The 23,153-nt window shown below is 50.6% G+C and overlaps 1 protein-coding gene across 2 annotated transcripts; it reads left to right on the top strand.

Moving 5' to 3' along the window:
* The first annotated feature begins 5,111 nt into the window (after positions 1–5,111).
* On the top strand, positions 5,112–22,272 carry ZNF8 (zinc finger protein 8). Of its 2 annotated transcripts, none has more exons than XM_088830370.1 (5): positions 5,112–5,287; positions 10,401–10,527; positions 10,820–10,915; positions 15,368–16,772; positions 18,764–22,272. In XM_088830370.1, exons 1-4 carry the CDS (start codon positions 5,222–5,224, stop codon positions 16,723–16,725), a joined length of 1,647 nt encoding a protein of 548 aa, XP_088686496.1. In that variant the 5' UTR covers positions 5,112–5,221; the 3' UTR covers positions 16,726–16,772; positions 18,764–22,272. The 2 variants fall into 2 exon arrangements, with proteins under 2 accessions (XP_088686496.1, XP_088686495.1); XM_088830369.1 differs by having other exon boundaries at positions 18,638–22,272.
* The last annotated feature ends 881 nt before the right edge of the window (positions 22,273–23,153 follow it).

Here is a 23,153-nt window from a genome sequence, read left to right as displayed (position 1 = left end):
AGTACATCATGAGAAATACTGGGCTGGAAGAAGCACAAGCTGGAATCAAGATTGCCGGGAGAAATATCAATAACCTCAGATATGCAGATGACACCACCCTTATGGCAGAAAGTGAAGAAGAACTAAAGAGCCTCTTGATGAAAGTGAAAGTGAAGAGTGAAAAACCTGGCTTAAAACTCAACATTAAAAAACTAAGATCATGGCATCTGGTGCCATCACTTCATGGAAAATAGATGGGGAAACTTTATTTTTGGGGGGCTCCAAAATCACAGAAAGCTGAGCACCAAGGAACTGATGCTTTTGAATTGTGGTGTTGGAGAAGACTCTTGAGAGTCCCTTGGACTGCAAGGAGATCCAACCAGTCCATCCTAAAGGAAATTAGTCCTGGATATTCATTGGAAGGACTGATGTTGAAGCTGAAACTCCAATACTTTGGCCACCTAATGTGAAGAGCTGACTCATTGGAAAAGACCCTGATACTGGGAAAGATTGAAGGCGGGAGGAGAAGGGGACGACAGAGGATGAGATGGTTGAATGGCATCACCGACTTAATGGACATGAGTTTGAGTTAACTCCAGGAGTTGGTGATGGACAGGGAGGCCTGGCGTGCTGCAGTCCATGGGGTCACAAAGAGTCGGACACGACTGAGTGACTGAACTGAACTGAACTGGACTGTCACACACGTAACATGTGATTCATACAATTCCCACTTGAGATTGGTTTCTAGGAACAGATCGGACCCCAACCCTGACATTCCTCAGCAGTGACTCCATCACATAGACGTAAATCCCATTTGCAGTGCTCCAGGCTTAGCAATGTTTTTTCCTCCTATAGACACCCTGAATATAAAATGCAAATATATGTGTTAATACTGCTGCTGCTGCTGCTAAGTCGCTTCAGTTGTGTCTGACTCTGTGCGACCCCATAGACGGCAGCCCACCAGGCTCCGCCGTCCCTGGGATTCTCCAGGCAAGAACAGTGGAGTGGGTTGCCATTTCCTTCTCCAATGTGTGAAAGTGAAAAGTGAAAGTGAAGTCGCTCAGTCGTGTCCGACTAGTGGCGACCCCATGGACTGCAGCCCACCAGGCTCCTCTGTCCATGCAATTTTCTAGGCAAGAGTACTGGAGTGGCTTGCCATTGCCTTCTCTGGTGTTAATACTAAGCATTCTGAATGATGTCCAGGTCAAGTTTATCAGCAGAACTCTTAGTGACTCTGCAAGGGTGCCACTGAATCATATTTCCCCTTCATCTCTGGAGGAGAAATGAAGCTTCTCATATCACCGAGCCATGCCCCGCTCTGTTCTCAGACATGGGACGTGCGGGAAAAGCCCTCTAGCTGGAGGTGGGGGAGATGTAGATAACTCAAGGGTGGTTTCTGTGTCTCCTGCACAGGTGGAAACCCTCCGCATAATGCTGGACTCAGATTCAATGAGGAGGGACCACCTTGTGCTCACCGCACACCGAGGACCCTATCCAGCCATCCCCTCTGGAAAATGGCCTCTTCATCCATCCACACTGGAGGATTCTCCGTTTGGCCACCTCTCGGCAGGAGCCTTTCCCTGGCAGCGTGGGGGATCCCAGTCACCACCACATATCACGTATTACACACATACACCTCATAGCAGGAGTACTACATATCAACTGCTCTGTGCCAGGAGCAAGTATTGTATATCAAGCACTGACTTTGTGCTAGGCTTGTTAAGTACTTTGCATGTGTCATTAATTTATTTAACCCTTGTTACAATCCTTTGAGGTAGCTAACATTACAATTGAGGTATCTGAGGCTCAGAGAGGTGCAAAAACATGCTTAAGTTCCCCCAGCTAGCAAGGTAGGAAACTGCTTTTTATGTTTGCAAATCTCTTTAATGTTTGGCCTGACTGAAGGCATCTGGATTTCCATAATGATTTATGCCTTTTAGAATTGCAGAACTCTCAGCAAATAAAAACTTAGTCCAGGAAATTCCCTGGCAGTCCAGTGGTAGGACTCCATGCTCTTGCTGCCAAGGGCCCAGGTTTGATCCCTAATGGTGAACTAAAAATCCCACAAGCCTCGCAGTGCCGAGGGGCACGGGGAGAGAGAACTCAGTCCAAATGCTTGTATTAAGAGATGACCAAAGTCTACCATGACTTCCAGCAGCATAAGGTTATGTTGCTAGGAAGATCCCAACCTCTAGTTGTTATGGCTTCTTGAGAAATTCTGCTAGGAGAATTTATAGTTTTTTTCCAGACATCACCTGAGAATAGTCTCCTAACTTCCCTTTCTTAGCATGCCTGTGTGCTCAGTTTTATCCTACTCTGCGACCCTTTGGACCGTAGCCCACCAGTCTCCTCTGTCCGTGGGATTTCCCAGGCAAGAATACTGGAGTGGTTTGCTATTTCCTACTCCAGGGCATCTTCCTGACCCAAGGGTCAAACTCGTGTCTCCTGCACTGGCAGGCAGATGCTTTACCACTGAGTCACCTTAGAGCACTGACGAAAAAGGGCTTGCAGTTTTTAACCTTTCTCTGCCCCTTTGAAATGCATTTGTGTCTCCTTTAACTCAGAAGTGTCTTTCTCAAGGACCTGAAGGCCACTTCTTAGAAATGCAACCACCGGGAAGGATGGGGCCTCTGTCTCCAGTCTCCGGGAGCACAGAATCCTAACTTCAAGAGTGTCCAGCAGCAGATGCAGCTGACCTAATCACATTTACACTGAACGACCCTTTGTAATTTTTCAGGTGAGCCCCCACACTCTCCCTTCTGATTCCCCTCATTCTTACCTTCAACTGCCCAGTCTCAGGCTTCCCTGGTAGCCCAGTGGTAAAGAGTCTGCCTGCCAAAGAAGGAAATGTGTGTTCAGTCCCTGGCCCGGGAAGATCCTCTATGCTATGGAGTAACTAAGCCTCCATCACAACTACTGAACCTGCGGTCTAGAGCCCGGAGGCTGCAACTCCTGGAGCCCTCACTCCTGTAGCCTGTGCTCCGGAAGAAGAGAAACTATGGCAATGAGAACCTTGCTCACCCAACTAAGGGCAGCCCTGCCCACCGCACCTAGAGAAAAGCCCTCACAGCAGGGAAGACGCAGCACAGCCATAAGCAAGTACATTTTTAAAAAAAAAAGCCCAGTCACCTCTGTACACATTCAAATGGAGCTCAGTTATTGTCTCTTCTGTCAGCAGTTACTGAATAAAATCTGTTTTCACCAAGTTAACCAATATCCAGCCTTGACACCTTCAGTCTGTCCCAATATTGCTCATTCAGAAGCTTAAAAAAAACCTCTACCATACATTTGTGAGAAACGGGAATGGGGGGAAGTATTATTATGAACTTTGGAACTCACTGACTCATAGAAACGACGTCAGGAATCTCCCAGGTTGTCCCTAGTCCACACTTTGAGAACTACTTCAATAGACAAAACCCTATATTATAATCAGGGCTTCCCTAGTGGCTCACATGGTAAACAATCTGCCTGTAATGCAGGAGGCCTGGGTTTGATCCCTGGATCAGGAAGCTCCCCTGGAAATGAATGGCTACTCACTCCAGTATCCTTGTCTGGAGAATTCCATGGACAGAGGACCCTGCCTACCGTCCATGGGGCAAAGAGTTGGATGCGACTGAGAGACTAATACAATCAAGGAGAAAACAAAACTACAAGTCATAGAAAATAAAATCAAAGTAATAGGACAACATCATGAATCCAAGATTCAGCAGGACCAGGAGAAAAGTCAGTGACTGCTCAGCTGCCCAGTCATGTCCGACTCTGCAACCCCATGGATTTCAGCATGCCAGTTTCCTCCATCCTCCACTGTCTCCTAGTGTTTGCTCAAATTTATGTCCATTGAGTCGGTGATGCTATCTAACCATCTCATCAGTCCGTGACTGTAGAGAAATAGATACTATACTGCCAGAAAATTTTGCTGGGTTCCTGACAGAGGCCAGATTTGGTCTTGGGGGCTGCCTGATTTGTGGTTTCCACAGCCACCTGCTGTGGTGAATGAAGATGCCTGAGCACATGCTCCTCCTGGTACCGCAGACCTTGTCGGGTTGGACCCCAGATGGGGTTGCAGGGGGGATGCCCAGCAAAGAGCAGATGGATCACTGGACGAGCGGACATCCAAAGGCAGAAAAGAGAGGAGCAAGAGAGTACGGAAACCTCAGGCCCCTTGGAGGCCGGCTGCCCCATCCCCGCAGTGACTGTGGCTGTTCACTCCTTTGTCATGTTTGTGCTTTATTGTGTTTCTCCCCACTACACCAGCACCACTGTGAGGGCAGGCAAGTACCGCTGTTCTCTGCTTGTTGTGCCTGGTTCCTAGCGTACAGTAAATGGTCAAGTAAATATTCTTATTTGATTGCATCCCGGTGAACATCTACTTTTTCCTTGTTTTCTAGTAATTTTTTAACAGACTAACAAACTCATGGATATGACCCATGGCAAGGGAAACACCCCCAATCGAGAAACAGAACAAGATCAGCTTTCAGATCTCTAGCGGTGCCCGCTCTGAGCAACGGCTCCTCAAAACGTTTCCACTAAAAAACGTTTAAACGTTCGTGTTATTCTGAAGCATAAAAATATTTTGAGCACAACGACAGTATACAATCCAGAAAGAAACTAGGAATGCCCCAGGCCGCCTCCTCTGTTTCCAGCTAGAAACAGCAGACACCGGATTTCAAGGGCTGTGGCAATCCAGGTTGCCGATTGGCATTTGGAAGAGGGGCCGCGGGGCACAGACTGGCATTTGGAGGAGGGGACCCGGGGCGCAGACTGGCATTTGAAAGGGGGGCCGCGGGGCGCAGACTGCATTTGGAGGAGGGGACTCGGGGCGCAGACTGGCATTTGGAGGCAGGGCTGCGAGAGGAAAGGCTGCGGAACGGCTGGCCTAGGAGAAGGACTTCCCCACTACCAGGACCCGCAGCACAACGGCGACGGGCAGTTGAACCCCGCCCGCTCAGGTGCGCGGCTCTGCCAGAAGAACGCCAGGAGTGCCTGGAGGCCGGAGGATGGAGGCTCCCATTGGCCGCAGGGCAAGAGGGAGGAAGCTCCCATTGGCCCAAGGCTCGACGAACGAAAGCTTTCATTGGCCGGGGCTGCGTCGTGCCGCACGGCCTTCTGGGAGCTGTAGTTGCGGCGTCCCCGCCGCGGCCGCCATTGTCCAGCTGGTGGTGAGTCTTGCGGTTCTTGTGGCGGGGACGGCTCTCGTGTTCAGGGTCGCCTCGGGCACCAGTCCTCTACCTGCCAGCCTAGGATGGGCCCCGAGGAGGAAGCGGCGGCACTGGCGATGGCTGCGGGGCCGCCGGTAGAACGGCTCCAGGTAGGCAGGAACAATAATAGTAACAATAACAACGATGGTATCGGGCCTCGGCCCGGCTATTGCCCCTTTAGCCCTCACAGCGCGCGGTGGGCAGGGTCGGGTCGTACCCCCTGGACAGACGGGGAGACTGAAGCCCAGGCTGGGGTGCACTGACATGCCCAGATGGTGAGGGGTGGCGTCTGGATTCGAACCCGGGCTTTCCCGTCCCCGAGCGCGCGTGCTCCGCGAGTCCTCTGGCCTTTCGGTTCAGGGAGAGGACTTGGGTTCGTTCCCGAGCACCAGGCAGGCCCCGCGCCGATACCGTGCCCCTCGCCCCGAAGGCCGTCCACCGTGAGGATGGGTCTTATAAACTGGAGTAGAGATGCTACCACGTGCGGAGTCAACCGACACCCACCCAGAATCCCGCTCCCCGAAACCCCTGGCACCGCCTCGGGTGAGGACACACCGCGTTAGTGGGGCGGGAGCGACTATCAGGTTGCCGGGCTGTCGGGGACTCGGTTCAGAGCAATCTCCAAGGGCATCTGGGAAGGCGCCTGTTTGAAAGCTCCGGCCCTTCTAGACAAAGTGGCTGCTGCCTGTGTTCTCCATACAGCGCTGACTCCACGTGGCAGGAACCAAAAGAAATGTATAATTCCTTAAGTTCCAGACTTTCTGTCCTTCTGTCCTTGCCTACCGGCTTTTGTATTTATTTCAGATTTGGTATGCAAAGTGAGACTCTTGATAATCCTAGTTGTGCACATGTTCAGAGACTTTTTGTAAGTGTGCGGGAGAAGCAACCACCTTTTTGTTTGCGCTTGCTGTGGATCCCGGAGAAGGGGCAGGGAGTGAGCAGCGTCAGAGTATCAGAGCTGGGCCATAGTTAAAGCAGTAAAAACAGGTTTTCTTTGGGGACAGTTGCAATAGGGGGAAAGAGACTTCAGTATAGAACTGGGCTCAACTGTGACTACAACAGGCAAACGTGGGTATTTTTATAGTGGGGGCAGAGGTAATTTTTGATGGTTGTCTGACTCTTTGCGACCCCATGGCCTCAGCACGCCAGGGTTCCCTGTCCTTCACTATCTCCCGGAGTTTGCTCAAACTCATGTCCATTGATTTGGCGATGCCATCCAACCATCTTATCCTCTGTCATCCCCTTCTCCTGCCTTCAATCTTTCCCAGCATCAGGGTCTTTTCCAATGAGTTGACTCTTTGCATCAGGTGGCCAAAGTATTGGGACCTTCAGTATCAGTTCTTCCAATGAATATTCAGGGTTGATTTCCTGTAGGGTTGACTGGTTTCCTCTCCTTACAGTCCACAGGACTCTCAAGAGTCTTCTCCAGCACCACAATTCGAAAGCATCAATTCTTTGGTGCTCAGCCTTCTTTGTGGCCCAACTGTACATCCATACATGACTACTGGTAAACAATCTCTTAGCAATGCAGGAGATCCAGGTTCCATCCCTGAGTGGGGAAGATCCCCTGGAGAAGGAAATGGCAACCCACTCCAGTATTCTTGCCTGGAGAATTCTTGAGAGAATTCAAGAGAATTCCAGACAGAAGAGCCTGGTGGGCTACAGTCCATGGGGTCACAAAGAGTCAGACATGGCTGAGTGACTAATACCTTCACTTGACCATATAGACCTTTGTTGGCAAAGTGATGTCTCTGCTTTTTAATATGCTGTCTAGGTTTGTCATAGCTTTCCTTTGAGGGAGCAAGCATCTTTTAAAAATTTCATGGTTGCAGTCACCCTCTGCAATGATTTTGGAGCCCACGAAAATAAAGTCTGTCACCGTTTCCATTGTTTCCCCATCTGTTTGCCATGAAGTGATGGGACCAGATGCCATGATCTTAGTTTTCTGAATGTTGAGTTTTAAGCCAGCTTTTTCACTCTCCTCACCCTCGTCAAGAGACTCCTTAGTTCCTCTTTACTTTCTGCCATTAGAGTGGTGTCATCTGCATATCTTACTAAACTGACCTAAAACAGGGTTCTTGCTGAAGCAGGCCAAATGATGGGATGTTACTTGGAGGGCTGTGGGGGATGTGGACTTTGAAAAGATATCAAGAGTGATCAGATATGGGGGGTAGGATTCTTGGGACCAATGGGACCCAAGAAACCAATGGGACTGGATTTTTGGTAAAACTGAATGATGCAGAAATGGACTCAGAAGCCCAAAGGTCAAAGCTTATTTGGGAAGAGGGTTGTGAACCAGACTAAAGTTCGGTCAAGGAGAGAATCTGTCAGCAGTGAGAGGCTTAAGAGAGTGTCTTTGTTATCTGTTGCTGTGTAACAATGAAAAAACATAGTGGCCTAAAACAACAATGAATATTACTTCATTTTCTGGTGATAGGAATCCTGTAATGACTTTGCTAGGGGTTCTGGCCTGGGTTCATGACAGTCAAGATGTCAGCCTGGACTGCTGTCACCTGAGACTTGACTGGGGCTGGAGGATCCACCTCCACGATGGCTCATTCATGACAGCTGGCAGGAAGCCTTCTGATGTGGGACTCCCTCTGGAGCTGTCTGGGTGTTCTTACAACATGGCGCCCAGCTTCCCACAAAGGGAGTGATCCAAGAGAGGGCTCGGTGGAAACCACAGTGTCTTGTGACCTGGGCTCAGAATTCACTCTCTGAATTATTGTATCAGTTACATTAGTCAGATCTGCTCAATACAGGAGGACGCTCCATGATGGCTGGGGATCACCGGGGGCCATCTTGGAGGCCTGCCACCACAGGAGGCGAGGGCCAGAAGCAAAGGGCTTTGAGGTCCAGTGTGTTAGCATCCTTTGGCTGCCATAACAGATTATTACAAATGTGATGGTTTGAAATGTATAGTAATATATTGATTCTTAGGGTTCCGGAGGTCAGGAGTCTGAAATCACTTTCCCTGGACTGCGATCAGGCGTGGGCAGCTGCACCTTTCCTGTCAAGGCTCTCTGCTGGTCTGGCGTTGCCTTTTTCAGCTATTAGAGCCATAGACCTTGCATTTTTTGGCTCATGGCCCTTTGTCCACCTTCATTTTGCTTTAGTGGTCACATTATCTTCTGCCTCCTGTAGTTCAATCTCCCAGTACCTTCTCTTCAGAAGGACATTTGTGATTGAATTTAAGGACCACCTGGATATTCCAGGATAATCTCATTTTTAAAACCCTTCATCATATCCACAGAGTCCCTTTTGCCATTTATGTTAATATTCACAGGTTCCAAGAACTAGAACCTGAATATCTTTAGGGACCATTTTTCAGCTACCCATAGCCAGGCTAAAGGGGGTCATCCTTTGTCGAAAGGAAGGAGCTATTTGAATGCTTTAAGGAGGAATGGCATGGGTTTGAAAAATACATTCAGGCATTGCTGGGTGGGAGTAAGAGACACTGAGAGCTAGCTAACGCCCAGGGTGGAGTCCAGTGACTGGGTGCTGGCCGATGCCGAGACGGCCTGCTTAGCTGGGGTAGGATGTGTGGAGGGAGCAGGTCTGACAAAGCCCATCCCGCCAGGCCTGGCGGTGCAGAGCAGGAGACCAGGAGGAGGGCTGCAGGGGTCTGCAGTGGAGCAGCGGGGAGGCTCAAAGACAGCGAGGAGTGGGCTTCTGCTGGGATTCCAGGAGGAGACACGCGGGACTCACGTGATGCCACTGAGAGGTCTGTGGCCTAGACAGACAGCCTGCAGCAGGCCCAGCACTGTCACTGGCGCTGCGTGCAGAGCAGGTAATGGAGGCCGGCGGCACAGCGAGCGTGTTTTCAGGGCTGGAGGACCGTCACAGCGGGAGGTGAGGATGCAGGGACAGGAGCGGAGACCTTGGTCCCAACCAAAGGGTTCTGTAGATTTGCTGGATAATTTTTGTTCGAACCACATGCCACCTGTACTATAATTTCTTAAATATTTAAAAATCTAAATGTGTTTTTTTTTAAAGGAAATACCACCTGAAAATTGAAGTCTTTTGTATGTGATTTTGACTTGCATTTCCCTGGTGGCGAATGACCTTGAGCATCTTTTTGGGTGCTTATTAGCTGTTTGTATATTTTCTTTTATATCTTCTTGAAGAAATACCTATTTAGAGTCTTTGCTCATTTATTGGATTGTCTTCATTATTGAGTCTTAAGAATTCTCTATATCCTTGGGATAAAAGTCACTTGTGAGAGAGATGATCTGCAGTCATCACCTCCCATCATATGAGTGTCTTTTCACTTTCTTGTTCGTGTCTCTTAGAAACAAGAAAGGTTTTAATTTTGATGAATCCAGTTTACTTATTTTTTTTTTTACTTTATTGCTTGTTCTTTTGCTATTATATCTAAGAATCCTTTGTCAAATACAGTTATAAAAATTTAGCCATATGTTTTCTTCTAAGAGGTTAATAGTTTTAACTCTTATATTTATGCCTTTGATACATTTGAGTTAAATTTTATATATGGCGTGAGATAGGAGACTTAACTTTATTCTTTTACATGGGACTAAAAGTTTTCCCCTCATAAAATATGGCCTAATTTTCAGTATCTCACCAGAGACTGGACATTCTGACCACGTGGGGCCTGTATTTCGCCAGTCAATTGGTTCTGAGTCGGAGCTACCCCTTCAGACAGGGCGCATGTTGCCATCACTTCCTGTGCCACCTCTCTTAGGTTAAGTACCCTCACAGGCCCTTACATGAACCCACTTGAGTCACTTGTGAGCCTGCTCAATCCCTGAAGGCCAGTGAATTTCTAACTCCAACTGCACACCCCTCTTTTCAGAGAGGAGGATAAGCCTTGCTTTGACTCTGAGGATTTCTTAGTGTGTCAGTTAACTGTTGTTACATAGCAGACTATCCCAAAATGTAGTGGCTTAGACACAACAGTCACTGTTTCTTTAGCCCACGAATCTTTAAGTCAGCAGTTCAGACTGGTCTCTGTCAGCACCTGCGCCTGTCCGAGGTTGGTTATGGGCTGGTTGACTCTGCTCTTGCCTGGATGCCTTCTCGCGTCCTGGCCATATAGCGCACCCCAGGCAGGAGCCCAGCAGGGCCTGGGAGAGCTCTCTCGTGTTGCTCAGGACACGCTCCCTGGACACTGGCCTGCTTGTCTTCTCCTTCCCCGCCCCTCCTCCTAATCCTGAGGACACTGATGGGGACAGTCCAGGTGACGGAATGTGTGTGATGTTTCAGGAGCCGGTGACTTTCCGGGACGTGGCTGTGGACTTCACCCAGGAGGAGTGGGGGCAGCTGGGCCCAGCCCAGAGGACCCTGTACCGAGATGTGATGCTGGAGACCTTCGGGCACCTGCTCTCCGTGGGTGAGGCCGCTTCCCCAGCTGCTGACCAGATTCCTGCGCTGACTTACTCTTCATGGGTTATGGGTCACCGGGCCTCTCATGTGACGACTTGACATCGGGCTGGAGATCACAGAGCTTGAATTCTCACTCCTGTGGGACATGTGGGTTGGAGACTCTGCTCTTGTGTGTTCTGATGCAGAACCTTATGAGGCGCCCCGGTCTCTGATAGTTAGAAGTCTCGGTCTGGAGCCTAGACTTGCTCTCGTCTTCTCCAGAGCAGACCCATACTGCCTTTGTCTTTCTCTGTTTCCAGGGCCTGAGCTTCCCAAACCAGACGTCATCTCCCAGCTAGAGCAAGGGGCTGAGCTATGGGTGGCGGAGAGAGGACTCGCCCAGGGCTGCCGTCCAGGTGAGAGCCTGCCGAGTGGGAGCCCTGATAGGGAGTGGCTGTGCTGCTTGGAAGGGGTGATGTGTCGGGGTCCCCAGAGGAAAGTCAGCAAAGGGAAGAGGCCAATCGGGGCCAGATCCCCCCCCTGGACTCCCTCAGTCCCCCCAGCAGTGCTCTGTGACAGTTTGTGAGAGGTGTTGGCTACTACACAGGCTTATGTAGGCTCTGGGCCAGGGACTGATTGGGGGCTTGTCATGCGGGCATCCTCCACCTGGCACAGACCAAGACCCAGGCTCCCAGGAGAAAGCAGGTGTTTGCCCTAAGCCACAGTGAGTCTCTCTTCCCAGTTTGGTTCGGGGCAGTGCCACCAAATCCAAGTTTCCCGACCAAGCCAGAGGCCGGCCTTGAGAGTTGGTCCTCCTGGGGCAGCTGCCTTGGGCCGCCCTGGAGCCCTTTCTCCACAGGGGCTTGGGCCCCGTCCTTTGCCCCCCGCCCCCGCCTGCAATGCTCCCAGTGCTCTGGGGTCCCCTCACCCATGCCCCCCTTTCTCTGAGCTCAGAGACACCAGCTCTGCTCAAGAGGCCAGACTCTAGCGCTTCCTCCTTTCTCAGCAGCGTGCGGCGTGCAGTGTGCCCTTCCCGTGGGATAATTTCTGAGTGTGAACTTGCCCTTCACCTTCTCCATTTCATTCCTGCACGTCCACAGTCTGCGCACTTGTGCCCTGCGCGCTTCTGTTCTTGTGTGAGCCGTGAGTGCCTGACGGCTGGCCCAGCACTGTCAGCATGGGAGCGGCAGGCCCCTCAGGAAGCAGAGCTGGGGGGACCATGCCGGTGCTGGCTTGGCATTTCTGCGCCGCCGGGGCTGGTGGTCCCGCTTCTCCTGGCCTTTCCCCGGGCTGGGCGCAGCTGCAGCAGCTTTGGACACCACATCCGTGCTCCACGCGAGGGCTGAGGGAGCTGGGAAGAGTGGCGCCAGTCCCATTGGTCCACTTTCTCCAGCTCCAGATGTTGTCGTTGAGGAGGGGGACACCCCAGCTGCTCGAAGGCTGGGGTGGGGTTAGATTGTCGTCAGTCCCTGGGCCGGTGTGTTGGTACCCTGACTACATTTTGAAGGAAGTGGGCTCTGGCCACGGGAAACATAAGAGCTGGATCCGCAGTCTGCTCCCCCTCTGACACCATCTGCAGGGAGTCCGTGGTTCCTCCACACATGGTGTGGCCCCCGCCCCAGGACGGGACTGCCAAGTATGCTGTCTCCCTTTGGGCGTGGAGCCTGTTTATCTTCAGCCCCAGACAGTAGCCTTCTTTCCCCCAGGCTCTGAGGTAACTTTCATCCATCTGGCCAGCTCCCTTGTAGCTGCATGGTCCCAAGCTTGCCATAAAATTGACCCCTGTAAAGTGTACGGTGCCCTGGTTTTGAGCATGTTCACGGATTGTACATCACCACTGTGTAGTTCCAGAACATTGCAGCTCTCCGGAAATCATCTACTAGCGGTACTCTGGTTTGTTTCTACCCATAGAACATTCTTGATGCCAAATGTGTAGGTTTTTTCCACATCAGCAACTGATTGTCCAACTCTTCAGGCACTAGATGGGTGTTGCAACAATTCAGTCCAATTCTAACTCGCCCTCCCTGGAGTTGGTGCAGACCTCACAGCTTAGGAACTCAGTCCTATTAGACTGGCCCCTCTTCAGACATGGGTCACAGGTCGGCCTCCCATCCTTCGGACTGACTGGCTGTAAACCAGGGGTTCCTACGGCACCCACACTTAGGTTCAGTAGTGTGCTGTAACAGCTCATGGAACTCAGGAAATCACTGCTTACATTTACTGTGTTTTATCCATGATAGTATAAAGGATATAGATGAACAGGCAGGTGTCAGGGGGAGGGGCTGAAGCATCCCATCCTGAAGGTGTTGAGGGCCCATCAAGAGTCGCCTGAGCATAAACTCATGGCTGAGGGGACTTTATTACAATTAACAAAAGACAGTCCTAACCCCTCTCACTAAGGAAATTGCCAGGGTTTTAGGAGCTGTGTGCCAGGGCCCAGGGGTGAAGACCACATACACATTTCTCATTCAATGACACTCATCACCTCATCCCACCCCGCCCCTGGCAGTCACTAATCCACTTTCTATCAGGGAATTTGCATATTCTGGATATTCCATTTAAGTGGAATCTTATAACATGGCCTTTGGTGTCTAGCTTTTATTTTTTCTTGAAATGTAGTTGATGTAGAACATCTTCTATAAATACAGGTATACAATATAGTGATTCACAGTTTTTAAAGTCTATACTCCTCTTACAGTTATAAAATACTGGATAAGTATCCTCTGTTGTACAAAATATCCTTGTAACTTATTTTAGTACATAGTCTTGCTTCTTTCACGGAGAAGGCAATGCAAGCCACTCCAGTACTCTTGCCTAGAAAATCCCATGGATGGAGGAGCCTGGTTGGCTGTAGTCCGTGGGGTCGCTAAGGGTCGGACACAACTGAGCGACTTCACTTTCACTTTCACACATTGGAGAAGGAAATGGCAACCCACTCCAGTGTTCTTGCCTGGAGAATCCCAGGGACGGGGGAGCCTGGTGGGATTCCGTCTATGGGGTCGCACAGAGTCGGACACGACTGAAGTGACTTAGCAGCAGCAGCAGCTTCTTTCAAGGAGCATCTAGTTTTCAGGGTTCAGTCACGCTGTACTTTGTTTCAGTAGTCCATTCTTTTCCATCGCTCACTCATAATCCATTGTGTGGATGGACCACTTTGGGTTGGTGGACCACATTGGGTTGTTTCTACTTTTTGGTCCTACTGGATAGTGTTACTGTGAACGTTCCTGTACAAGCTTTTGTGAAGGCTGACAGGTGTTCTAGAAGACCCGCTCTGGGTGCTGTGCGTGGAGTCCAGTCTGGGGACGGGAGGTGAGGAGATGCGCCAGCTGCCTGGCCTGCCCGAGCCCCTCCAGCCCCTCTCCCCGGCCAGCACTCCCGCACTGCCTCGCATCTGAGGCAGGTTTGAGAACCTGCTCCCTGTCAGCTCTGGGAGCTGCCTGTGGACATCCTGATAGGGAGAGGTGGGCCCTGAGTGCATGAACACAGAGTGTGCCGTGGCCAGAATTGCAGCAGGTCAGGAGATTCAAGCTGGGGGTGGGCAGGGCTGTTGGCCCTGAAGACATCCACATCCCAATCCCAGAGCCAGTCCGTTGGATTGCTGGGCCAGCCTGTGACCTCACAGCAGCCCTCTTGTGAGGGGGGCAGGATGAGGATGGGAGATGTCAGAGGGGGATTGCCCGATGCTCCGCTGCTGGCTCCGGAGGTGTAGGGAAGGGCCGAGGCCGGCGGGCGCGTCTGGCAGCTGGAGCCGCCAGGAAACCCACCCCTGCAGCCTCCGGAAGCCACCCTGCCTTCCCAGGAATAGGTGTGTGCAGGGGCTGAGCGTGAGGTCAGTTGGTTGAGCAGCGCATCACTGTGCCGGGAAGAGGGAGCACCTTGCCTGCCTAAGGGGCGATTCGGCCTCTGGAGGATCCGGGACCAGGGGCTGCTCCTTGCAAGGTGTCCCATAGGTGAGAGGGCACCTCCACTAGGGATCTGACTTGTCACAGCTGGGTTTGAAACAGTTCCTTGTCCCTCTGAGCCTGCTCCTTCTGTGCTTTGTGTCTGCCTCCCTAGCAGGGCTTTCTGTCCTTTGGAGTCACTGCATTATCTCCAGTACCTCAGGCAAGACAGTATTTTAGACTTTGTGGGAATTGTTCCGTCTCCATATTTGTTTACTATCATCGCTGTAGCAAATTACCACAAACACAGAGGTTTAAGGCAACGTATTATCTCCCAGTTCTGTCAGACCCAACTGGTTTATTGCCACAGCCCCCACAAGGCCAAAGACAAGGTATCGCTGGGCCTGGACTGGAGGTGGCAGACTTACTGGGAGGCTCAGGAAGGCTGTGCCTCTGAATGCAGGCAGGTTGTTGGCAGAGTCCAGTTCTGCGTGGTCATCGGATAGAAGTCCCCATGTCCTTGCAGGCTGACAGCTGGCTCAGCTTCCCTGGCTCAGGCCCCCTGCCCAGCCAGCCTCTCCCTTCTCCCTCCTCCTCCTGTTTGTAAAGCTTGAGGGGATTGCTCCTGACCCGCCCAGCTAACCCAGCATCATCTCCCTGTGCCGAGGTTTTTAAAGCCAGCTGATGAATGGACTACATGTCACCCACAAAATCACCTGCCAGCAGAACCTCCATAACCGACAGAGACACCTGACCACTTCAGAGTCTGCCCGTTAACATGCTTAGCTTGGGGATTGTCTTTGGCCAGCTCCTGATCTAGGCCAGTATCTGGCCCGTGGCGGGTGCTCAAAAAGTTTTTGTTGAAAGAATGAGTGAGGGAAGCTTTGTTTGCAGACAGCACTGCGGTCAACGTGAGCAGAACTGGGAGGCAGGGCACAGACCCAGGGTGTGTCCATCGGCCTCTCACAACTCTTCGTTTTCTTTCAGGCCAGGAAGCTGGACCGGAGTGTCGACCACCATCTCAGGAGCAGGGCCTTCCTGAGGAGAAGGGGCGGGAAGGCTTCCTGGGGGGGATGCCGTGTCCCGTCACTCCGGGGGAAGACTGGGAACGGGCGGGCCGGGTCAGGGGGCCCGAGCAGGACCAGGGTCATTGGCGGCAACTCAAGGAAGCCCCGGTTCAGGACGGAAGTCTCAGACTTGAGGAGAGCCTCGGGCAGCTCCCGGAGGTCTCCAGTGTGGAGCGTGCGTGTGTGCCGGAATCTCGGGGTCCGAGCTTGGAGCGGAGCCCTGGCGCTGCCCGTGAGGAGACGGGCTCTCCAGGACGACAGCCGCGCGACCGCCACGACCGCGGCGAGGCTTCCGCTGCGGCCCGTCCTGTTCCGGAGGCGGAGCAGGAGCGTGGCCCCGTGCCCGACAAGCCCTACAAGTGCGCGGACTGCGGGAAGTCCTTCAACCACAATGCGCACCTCACGGTGCACCGGCGCATCCACACGGGCGAGCGGCCCTACGCGTGCAAGGAGTGCGGCAAGGCCTTCAGCCAGAACTCGTCGCTGGTGCAGCATGAGCGAATCCACACGGGCCACAAGCCCTACAAGTGCGCCGAGTGCGGCAAGTCTTTCTGCCACAGCACACACCTCACGGTGCACCGGCGCATCCACACGGGCGAGAAGCCCTACGCCTGCCAAGACTGCGGGCGCGCCTTCAACCAGAACTCGTCGCTGGGCCGCCACCGGCGCACGCACACCGGCGAGAAGCCGTTCGCCTGCAGCGTGTGCGGCAAGGCCTTCTCACGGACCACCTGCCTGTTCCTGCACCTGCGGACGCACACGGCCGAGCGGCCCTACGAGTGCAGCCGCTGCGGCAAGGGCTTCCGGCACAGCTCGTCGCTGGCGCAGCACCAGCGCAAGCACGCGGGCGACGCGCCCTACGACTGCCGCCAGAGGCTGCTCTACGCGCCCGCGCCCGCCTGGCCCGCGTCCCTGAGCCCGGGCGAGGGCCCGCCGCGCAGCGACAGGCCCTTCCGGTGCAGCCAGTGCGGCAAGGGTTTCACGCAGAGCTCACACCTCATCCGCCACCAGATCACGCACACCCGGGAGCAGCCGCGGGGCCGGGGCCGCCGGCGCCCACAGGCCCGCAGCCGCGGCCCGCACCTCGGGCGGCGCCCGCTCGGGCCCCCAGAGGAGAGCCCCGGGGGCGGGTCGAAGGCGGGGCCGCCCGCCGGCAGGGCGCTGGCGCTGTTTGACCTCCACGAGATCATGCAGGAAAAGAACCCCGTGCGTGTTATCGGGGTGGAAGAGCCCGCCGTGGGCACGTCCGTGCTGTTCGACATCAGGGAGTCCACGTAGGGAAGGGACGCGGCGGATGACTGTTGAACCACAGGCACAGAAAAGTGGTAAGTCCACAAGGTGTATTTCTGGAAGGGGGCTGAGAGTAGAAACGCCCTCAGAGTTCCTAAGGCAGTGGTGCTTGCAAACACCTGAGATCACTGATTCCCCAGAGTCTGAAACCCAGTACTCGGAAATGAATTCAGAGGTAACGGAACCTAGACATGTGTGTAATGTTGAAAAACCCATACATGTCCCCGTTTTGTAAAAGATAATTAAGGCAAAAGAAACTGTCAGTTGGTAATGTCTGCTGAGTTGCTGCTGTCTCTCCCTGTGGTGGCGACAATCGTGCCTGGAGACTTGGGGCGTTGCCTGTGGCTTGCCATCTGGTGCATGGGGTGTGGTGTTACCCACAGAAACATGAGAGGCCTGTGTGGGTGTGATTTCCCAAAGTGGTGACTGAGGCTTGGGAAAGGTTTGAACAAAACAAATGCAGCTGCATTACTGGAAGGTTTTGTTTAAATTCTAAACATGCAGGGATTACTTTACACGTGGAGTCAACCCAAGTCTCAGTTCATATATTATAGAAAGGAGTTTCAGACACACATCCGTGGCTGCTGGGATCCATTTCTGCACTTAAAAGTCATTAGGGCAGGCATGGCAGCCACACTCATGCCCAAATCAAGTGACAAAGGAGTCCCCCGTGAAATTCCACAGCTTATCCTGGGGGTGTCACGACTCCTGTTAGAAACCATGGCCTTAGATTGGCAGTGTTGCCTGTGATGGAGGGTCTCATTCAGAGTGGCTTTGTTCCCCCAGGAGATACTTGGTGATGTCTGCACACATTTTGGTTGTCATGACTGGCAGAGGGGAGCTATGGCATCCTATGGGGGAGGCAGAGGATGCTGCTGAGCATCCTGCAAAACCCCATCACCAAAGAGCCACCTGGTCTTGAGGTGGAGAACCCTCGCCCAGCATAAGAGCCGGCTTTCCTGACTCTGGAAATCAGGGCAGTGTTAACAGTCCTCCTGTACATTTGATTTTAACAAATGCTATCTTGAGCATGTACACATTTTCTTTTAGTAATTCTTTTCCACTGTTTTGCAACATTTGTAGTTGGTGTGAAGGAAGAGAATCCACTTATTTTTCTGAGTAATTTTAGCATTTTATTTTGGACATACCACGTGCTGATACATTTTCACTGGCACCCCATTGCCATAGGATTATTTTTACATCAGCACCAGAAATCTTGTCATTTTATCTATTTTTTAAAAATATTTCTAAAAAGCATGGACTTATTATATATTAGTTCAGTCGCTCAGTTATGTCCGACTCTCTGCGACCCCATGAATCACAGCACGCCAGGCCTCCTTATCCGTCACCAACTCCTGGAGTTCACTCAAACTCATGTCCATCGAGTCGGTGATGCCATCCAGCCATCTCATATATATATAAAATCATGTTTGCCCATGATGACAAAAACCATTTTCATAGTCATTCTGAGCTATCATTTTCCTTTTTCACTAAGTTGATATTTACACTGATGTTTGCACTGATACTGCAAAATCAACACTGGGTAACACTGCGAGAGTATCAGTGAGAATCAAGGAAGTTGCCCCGAGATCGCTGTTCATATTTTTCCTTCCCTGGCATTGCAGTAAAGGGGGGGGATGGTTTCACTTAAGAATGTCTGTGATGAAGCTGGAAAAATTATTAATTTCATTAACTCTCGAGTAAAACTATATTACCATCTAAGCAGAAATAACAGTAATTACTATGTCATCAAATATTTAGTGGATATTCCTGGTTTCCTTATAAATTTTGTTTTGTTTTCCGTTTGGTTCTAATCATGATCTAAAGAAAAATCACACAGTGCATTTGTTTGACTTAGGTCTCTCTTAATCTATGGGTCTCCCCTCTTTTTCTTTTTTAGTTTTATATGTTAGGGGAAACAACAGGATAACCTAAATTTTGTACCTATCCAAAGCCTGCCCATCAGACCCACTGGACTGTGCTAAGGGCCCTTTGTGAATGGTGTGACTCTGTTTTGTTTTCAAAGTTTATCTGATCCATCTGAAGCACAGCTTACCAATCTTGCTGGGGTCTCTGCTGACCTTCAGAAGACCTTTCTTTCAGCTGTCAATGTCCAGGAAAGCAAGGCGTCTGAGAAGATGGCTTATTTATATATGATGCAGTACATTGTAACATGACCATTTTCATGTCCACAATTGGAAACTTTCGCCTGGCTCATCATCTTGCTCTCTTCCAACTTATCTCCTGAGGAAATAAAAACCTTCTGATCTTTGTGCTGTTCTTGTTATAAAGAAGAACATTGTGTTCAAAGGTGTGATCCTTGGTATCTCAGCAGAAAGGATGCAAAAACAAAGAATTTAATCTGCCTGCTTTCTAACCTAGAATGAAAGAGTAAAATGCCCATCCCTCTGGGATGCTGTGTTGTGTGCTCCAGTTACACAGCACAATTGCCTTTTTTGTTTGTTTGCTCTTCCCACTGTGGTTGCATCCTAGCAAAGTTAAATACAAAACATCAACAATTGGAAGGAAGGAAAATTGGCCACGGCACAGGTCAGCTTGTAGAAATCGTTCCAAAAAATATTCCCCAGAAGGAATATTGGATTGTCAAAGTGTCGAGTTGAATGGAAGAAGTATTCTGGAAGGTTACAGCAGCTGTTCTAAGCACAGTGTCAGAGTGACTGACCATCAGAACTCACTGCTGAGATGTGATGGGTGAGTGTCAGAACATGTCAGAACTTTCCTTTGTCCAATTCTATTCTTTGGATGCTCGAGTGTCACAGCCAGTAGGGTTTCCACAGTAGCAGAGCCAGGCTTGCAGCTCATCTCCAGAGGTTCCACAAGATGCCTTGACGCCTCAGGTTTGTTTCTGCCACCCTGTCACTCTTTGGGCTTGTCTCGTGGACTTCTCCGTCAGCTCTCATTATCAAGCACCTCTGTTGTCATGCCTTGGCCTGCACCACCTTCCATTTCATTCTTAGCAAATAACCTTCTATTTACCTGGCTCAGAAGAGGTGTGTTTTCAGACAGGCAGTGACTCACACCTCTGTGAGGTGGCATGGTTTTATGTATAAGGAAAATCTGGCCCAGGACAAAAACCTTCCTAGGGTTGCACAGCTAGGAGTAGGAGGCAGCATTTGAAGTCAGCACCCCGTTAACAGTGGCTTAAACAGATGAGATTTTGCTTGATGGCTGTGTCTTCAGTGGCTCTGCGCCGTCAGAGGCAGTGTCTTCTCTCCCAGCCTGTCCCTTCTGGTCGCCGGGAGACCACTGCAGCCTCAGCCGATGCACCTACCATCATCAGGACTGGAGAAGGGGGAAAGGCCCGCCAGTACTCATTGCTGGTGAGGTTTCAAAGAAACGACTCTCCCAGAAGCTTCCATCCAATGCTTCCGTGTCTTGCTGGCCAAGACTGAATCACTTAGCTTCTCTAACCTCCCTGGTTGAGACTGTACCCAAGAAAAAGCCTCAGAAGAGGTTAACGGTGGGCAGCTGGCAGCGCCCACCGCCTTTCTCCCCAGTCTCCTTCTGGAGGAATCTGCAGCACTCCCGCTTCGGGTCAAGCGCCACCGCCTCTTCATCGCCTGGCTTGTCCCGCTTGCTGAGCAGGCCCCCACAGTCCTCGGTCCCCTGGCATGCTGGAGCGCTGTGCTCACCCAGATCCCTTCTGCCTCTCAAGGGGCCTCTTGCCCTCCCCTCCTTAACTTCTGGGGCCCCTGGGCCGCTGTCCCAGAGGCTCATCTTGGGCTCCATGCACTCCAAGATGTCCCGGTCCACACCGTGGCTGTGTGCTGCTTACTCCCAGGTCCTGGTCTCCGAGCTTTGGGCTGGAACAGCAGCTGCATGCTCCCGGAAGCTCCCCCTGGATGCCCGGCAAACTCAGGAAGCCTACCCAGAAGAAATGCCACTTTCCATCCCAAACCTGTGCCTCCTGCCCTGCTCCCTTTCTCGAGGATTGTTGCCACCTGCCATCCCATCCCTCAAGCCAGAAGATAACAATAGACATCCTGTTGATTTTACCGCGTAAACAGCTTGGCTGTCTTCGTTCCATTTCCTTCCCACTGCCACCACTGACTCAGGATGACCGGGAGATGCCTGGCCACTAGTGCCCTCCACTTGTGACCGCCCCATCATTGGTGTGGGGGTGCAGACTCGGAATGCTCCCACCACTAGCGTGCTCTGGCTCAGGGAGACCTCGTGGTAACTGGACAGCTCAGAAGCTAGGCCTGCAACTACCCCGTTCCCTCTGCCGTGGCCCGCACAGTGGCAGCTGCAGAAGGGTCTTGTCTCCACAGTTCTTAGAGTGGGCACTGGGTGGACTGAGGCTCCAGTCACCTTGTCAGTTAAGCTGGGAACAAGCTTGTCACCGTCAGCGTTTGCGGCCCTCTCCATACAGTGCAGCTCTTTTGGAATTTTCCATTTCTCATTTTGGGTCACCTTTTCTAGGCATCATATTCCTACTAATTTCCTTACAGATACTTTGAAACCAAGTCAGATAAGAAACTCCTCAGGGGAAGTTGCTGTAAACTAGAGAAAGTATATGGTTTTATCAGTTTATCACAGTAATGTAAAAATCTTTGTAGCAAAACCTGGAAAATACACAAAAGTATGATGGCCTATTTACAATTTAATTTCTCATAGTTCCACCATCCAGGATGCTAATTACCTTAAGATTTTAATTTTCTTTGTAACTTTTTGTTTTAAATATACATGTGTATATACATAGAGTAAACATTAAATCTTATACACAGCAAAAATATGTATAGTTATCTTTTGTTTAGAAAGTTCTCTTGTAATGTGCTTCTTACTATATTTTGAACATTTTCCTGTGAAAATGGATTTTTAAATTAACATTCAGGAGGGTTGTAGCAGTGTGACCTCCACCCATCTTACCTAAGCTTTCACTTTTATCTAAACGGGGGCGAAGGGATTCATACACATTTCTGAGGGGGTATGAATTGATCCAGCCTGTGAAGGTCACTTTGTTGGTTGGTATCTGAATTACAGCAAACTCTTTGTCCCAGTAAACCATTTGCTGGAAATGAATCCTACAGATATATCTGTACCCGCACAAACTATTCTTGTTTTTACTATAGTTTTTACTATGATACTGATTTCAGAAAGTGAAAATTTAGAATCAACCTTGGTGTCCACCACATGGGACTGGCTAAGTGATTTCTGATGGATTGGCTGGCTTTTACACAGCCCTTGAAATGGGGACTGTCTTTATGAACTCGTGTGGAAAAGAACTCCAAGATACATTGTCTATGAAAAGGTATAAAACCGCTTGTATGGTATGTTTCCATTTGTATAAAGAGGAATCCATTGCTTACACATATACAAACACACTGAATCTGAAGTGTACAAGGTTACCAGACATAACTGCTTGCTCTTGGGAAGAATTGGAGGGAGGGGGAGGATGAGGAATAATTTTCACTCTATATCTTTTGATATTTTTGGAATTTTGAAACATGTAAAAATTTTACCAGTTCAAAAAATAAATTTAAGCAAAACCTTAATGCTTTCGAATTAAACTAAGTTTGAGTTTGTTTCATTGTTCACTGTCTCCCCCTTCTTAAATGTCCACATGACTGTGTCTTGGCCACATCTATTTTATATGACACAATGGTAAAGAATCATATAGAAGAGATGTGGGTTCGATCCCTGGATTGGGAAGATCTGTTGGAGGGCATGGCAACCCACTCCAGTATTCTTACCGGGATAATCCCATGGACAGAGGAGCCTGGCAGGCTACAGCCCAAGAGATCACAAGGAGTCAAACATGACTGAGCTTGTACATGTGTGTGTTGAGCTAACAGGACCAATTGAGTATAAGATATCCCGGGCCCTGTGAAGTTTCCTGCCAGCTAGTTGTAGCACACACATTTCCAATCAATAAACCAATCTATAGTAGGAACAGAAAAAATTTTTTTATTTGAGCCAAACTGAGGACTATAGCCTGGGAGACAGCATCTCAGATAACTCTGAGGAACTGCTCCACTGAAGCATGGTTTCAGTGCAGTTTTGTGTCTTGTCAGAACAAAAACATCACACAACTCAAGGATACATTCCTTCAAGGTTTCAAAACAAAAAACCATCAGATCAACAGTGAGTCAGTATGGCCTTGGCACCTGGGAAGGGAGCCTTATTGTTGAAGGAGGACCAGCATTGGTGTCCCAAGAAGCAAGGCATTTAATCTTTTTTTTTAGTTCTACCAGTTTATTGCTACCAACTCATCTCGCTCCACCCTCATGCACACGTGCTCAGTCATGTAACCCCATGGACTGCAGCCCACCAGGCTCCTCTGTCTATGGACTTTTCCAGGCAAGAATACTGGAGTGGGTTGCCATATCCTTCTAATCTTTATTTTTGACACAGACATTAGTCCTGGTCAGTGCACCCTTTTCTTTGGTGATTAA

This window comes from Moschus berezovskii, chromosome 22 (assembly GCF_049115385.1).
Source record: "Moschus berezovskii isolate FMDL1 chromosome 22, NW_MosBer_1.0, whole genome shotgun sequence".
Classification (NCBI taxonomy): Eukaryota; Metazoa; Chordata; class Mammalia; order Artiodactyla; family Moschidae; genus Moschus; species Moschus berezovskii.
This window is presented reverse-complemented; position numbering and strand designations above follow the sequence as displayed.

Bases quoted from the DNA above. Each gene is read 5' to 3' on its own strand.
- ZNF8 (XM_088830370.1), top strand. From the start codon at position 5,222: ATGGGCCCCGAGGAGGAAGCGGCGGCACTGGCGATGGCTGCGGGGCCG. The intron at 10,528-10,819 runs GTGAGGCCGCTT...CTCTGTTTCCAG, and splicing joins CGGGCACCTGCTCTCCGTGG to GGCCTGAGCTTCCCAAACCA. The intron at 10,916-15,367 runs GTGAGAGCCTGC...GTTTTCTTTCAG, and splicing joins CGCCCAGGGCTGCCGTCCAG to GCCAGGAAGCTGGACCGGAG.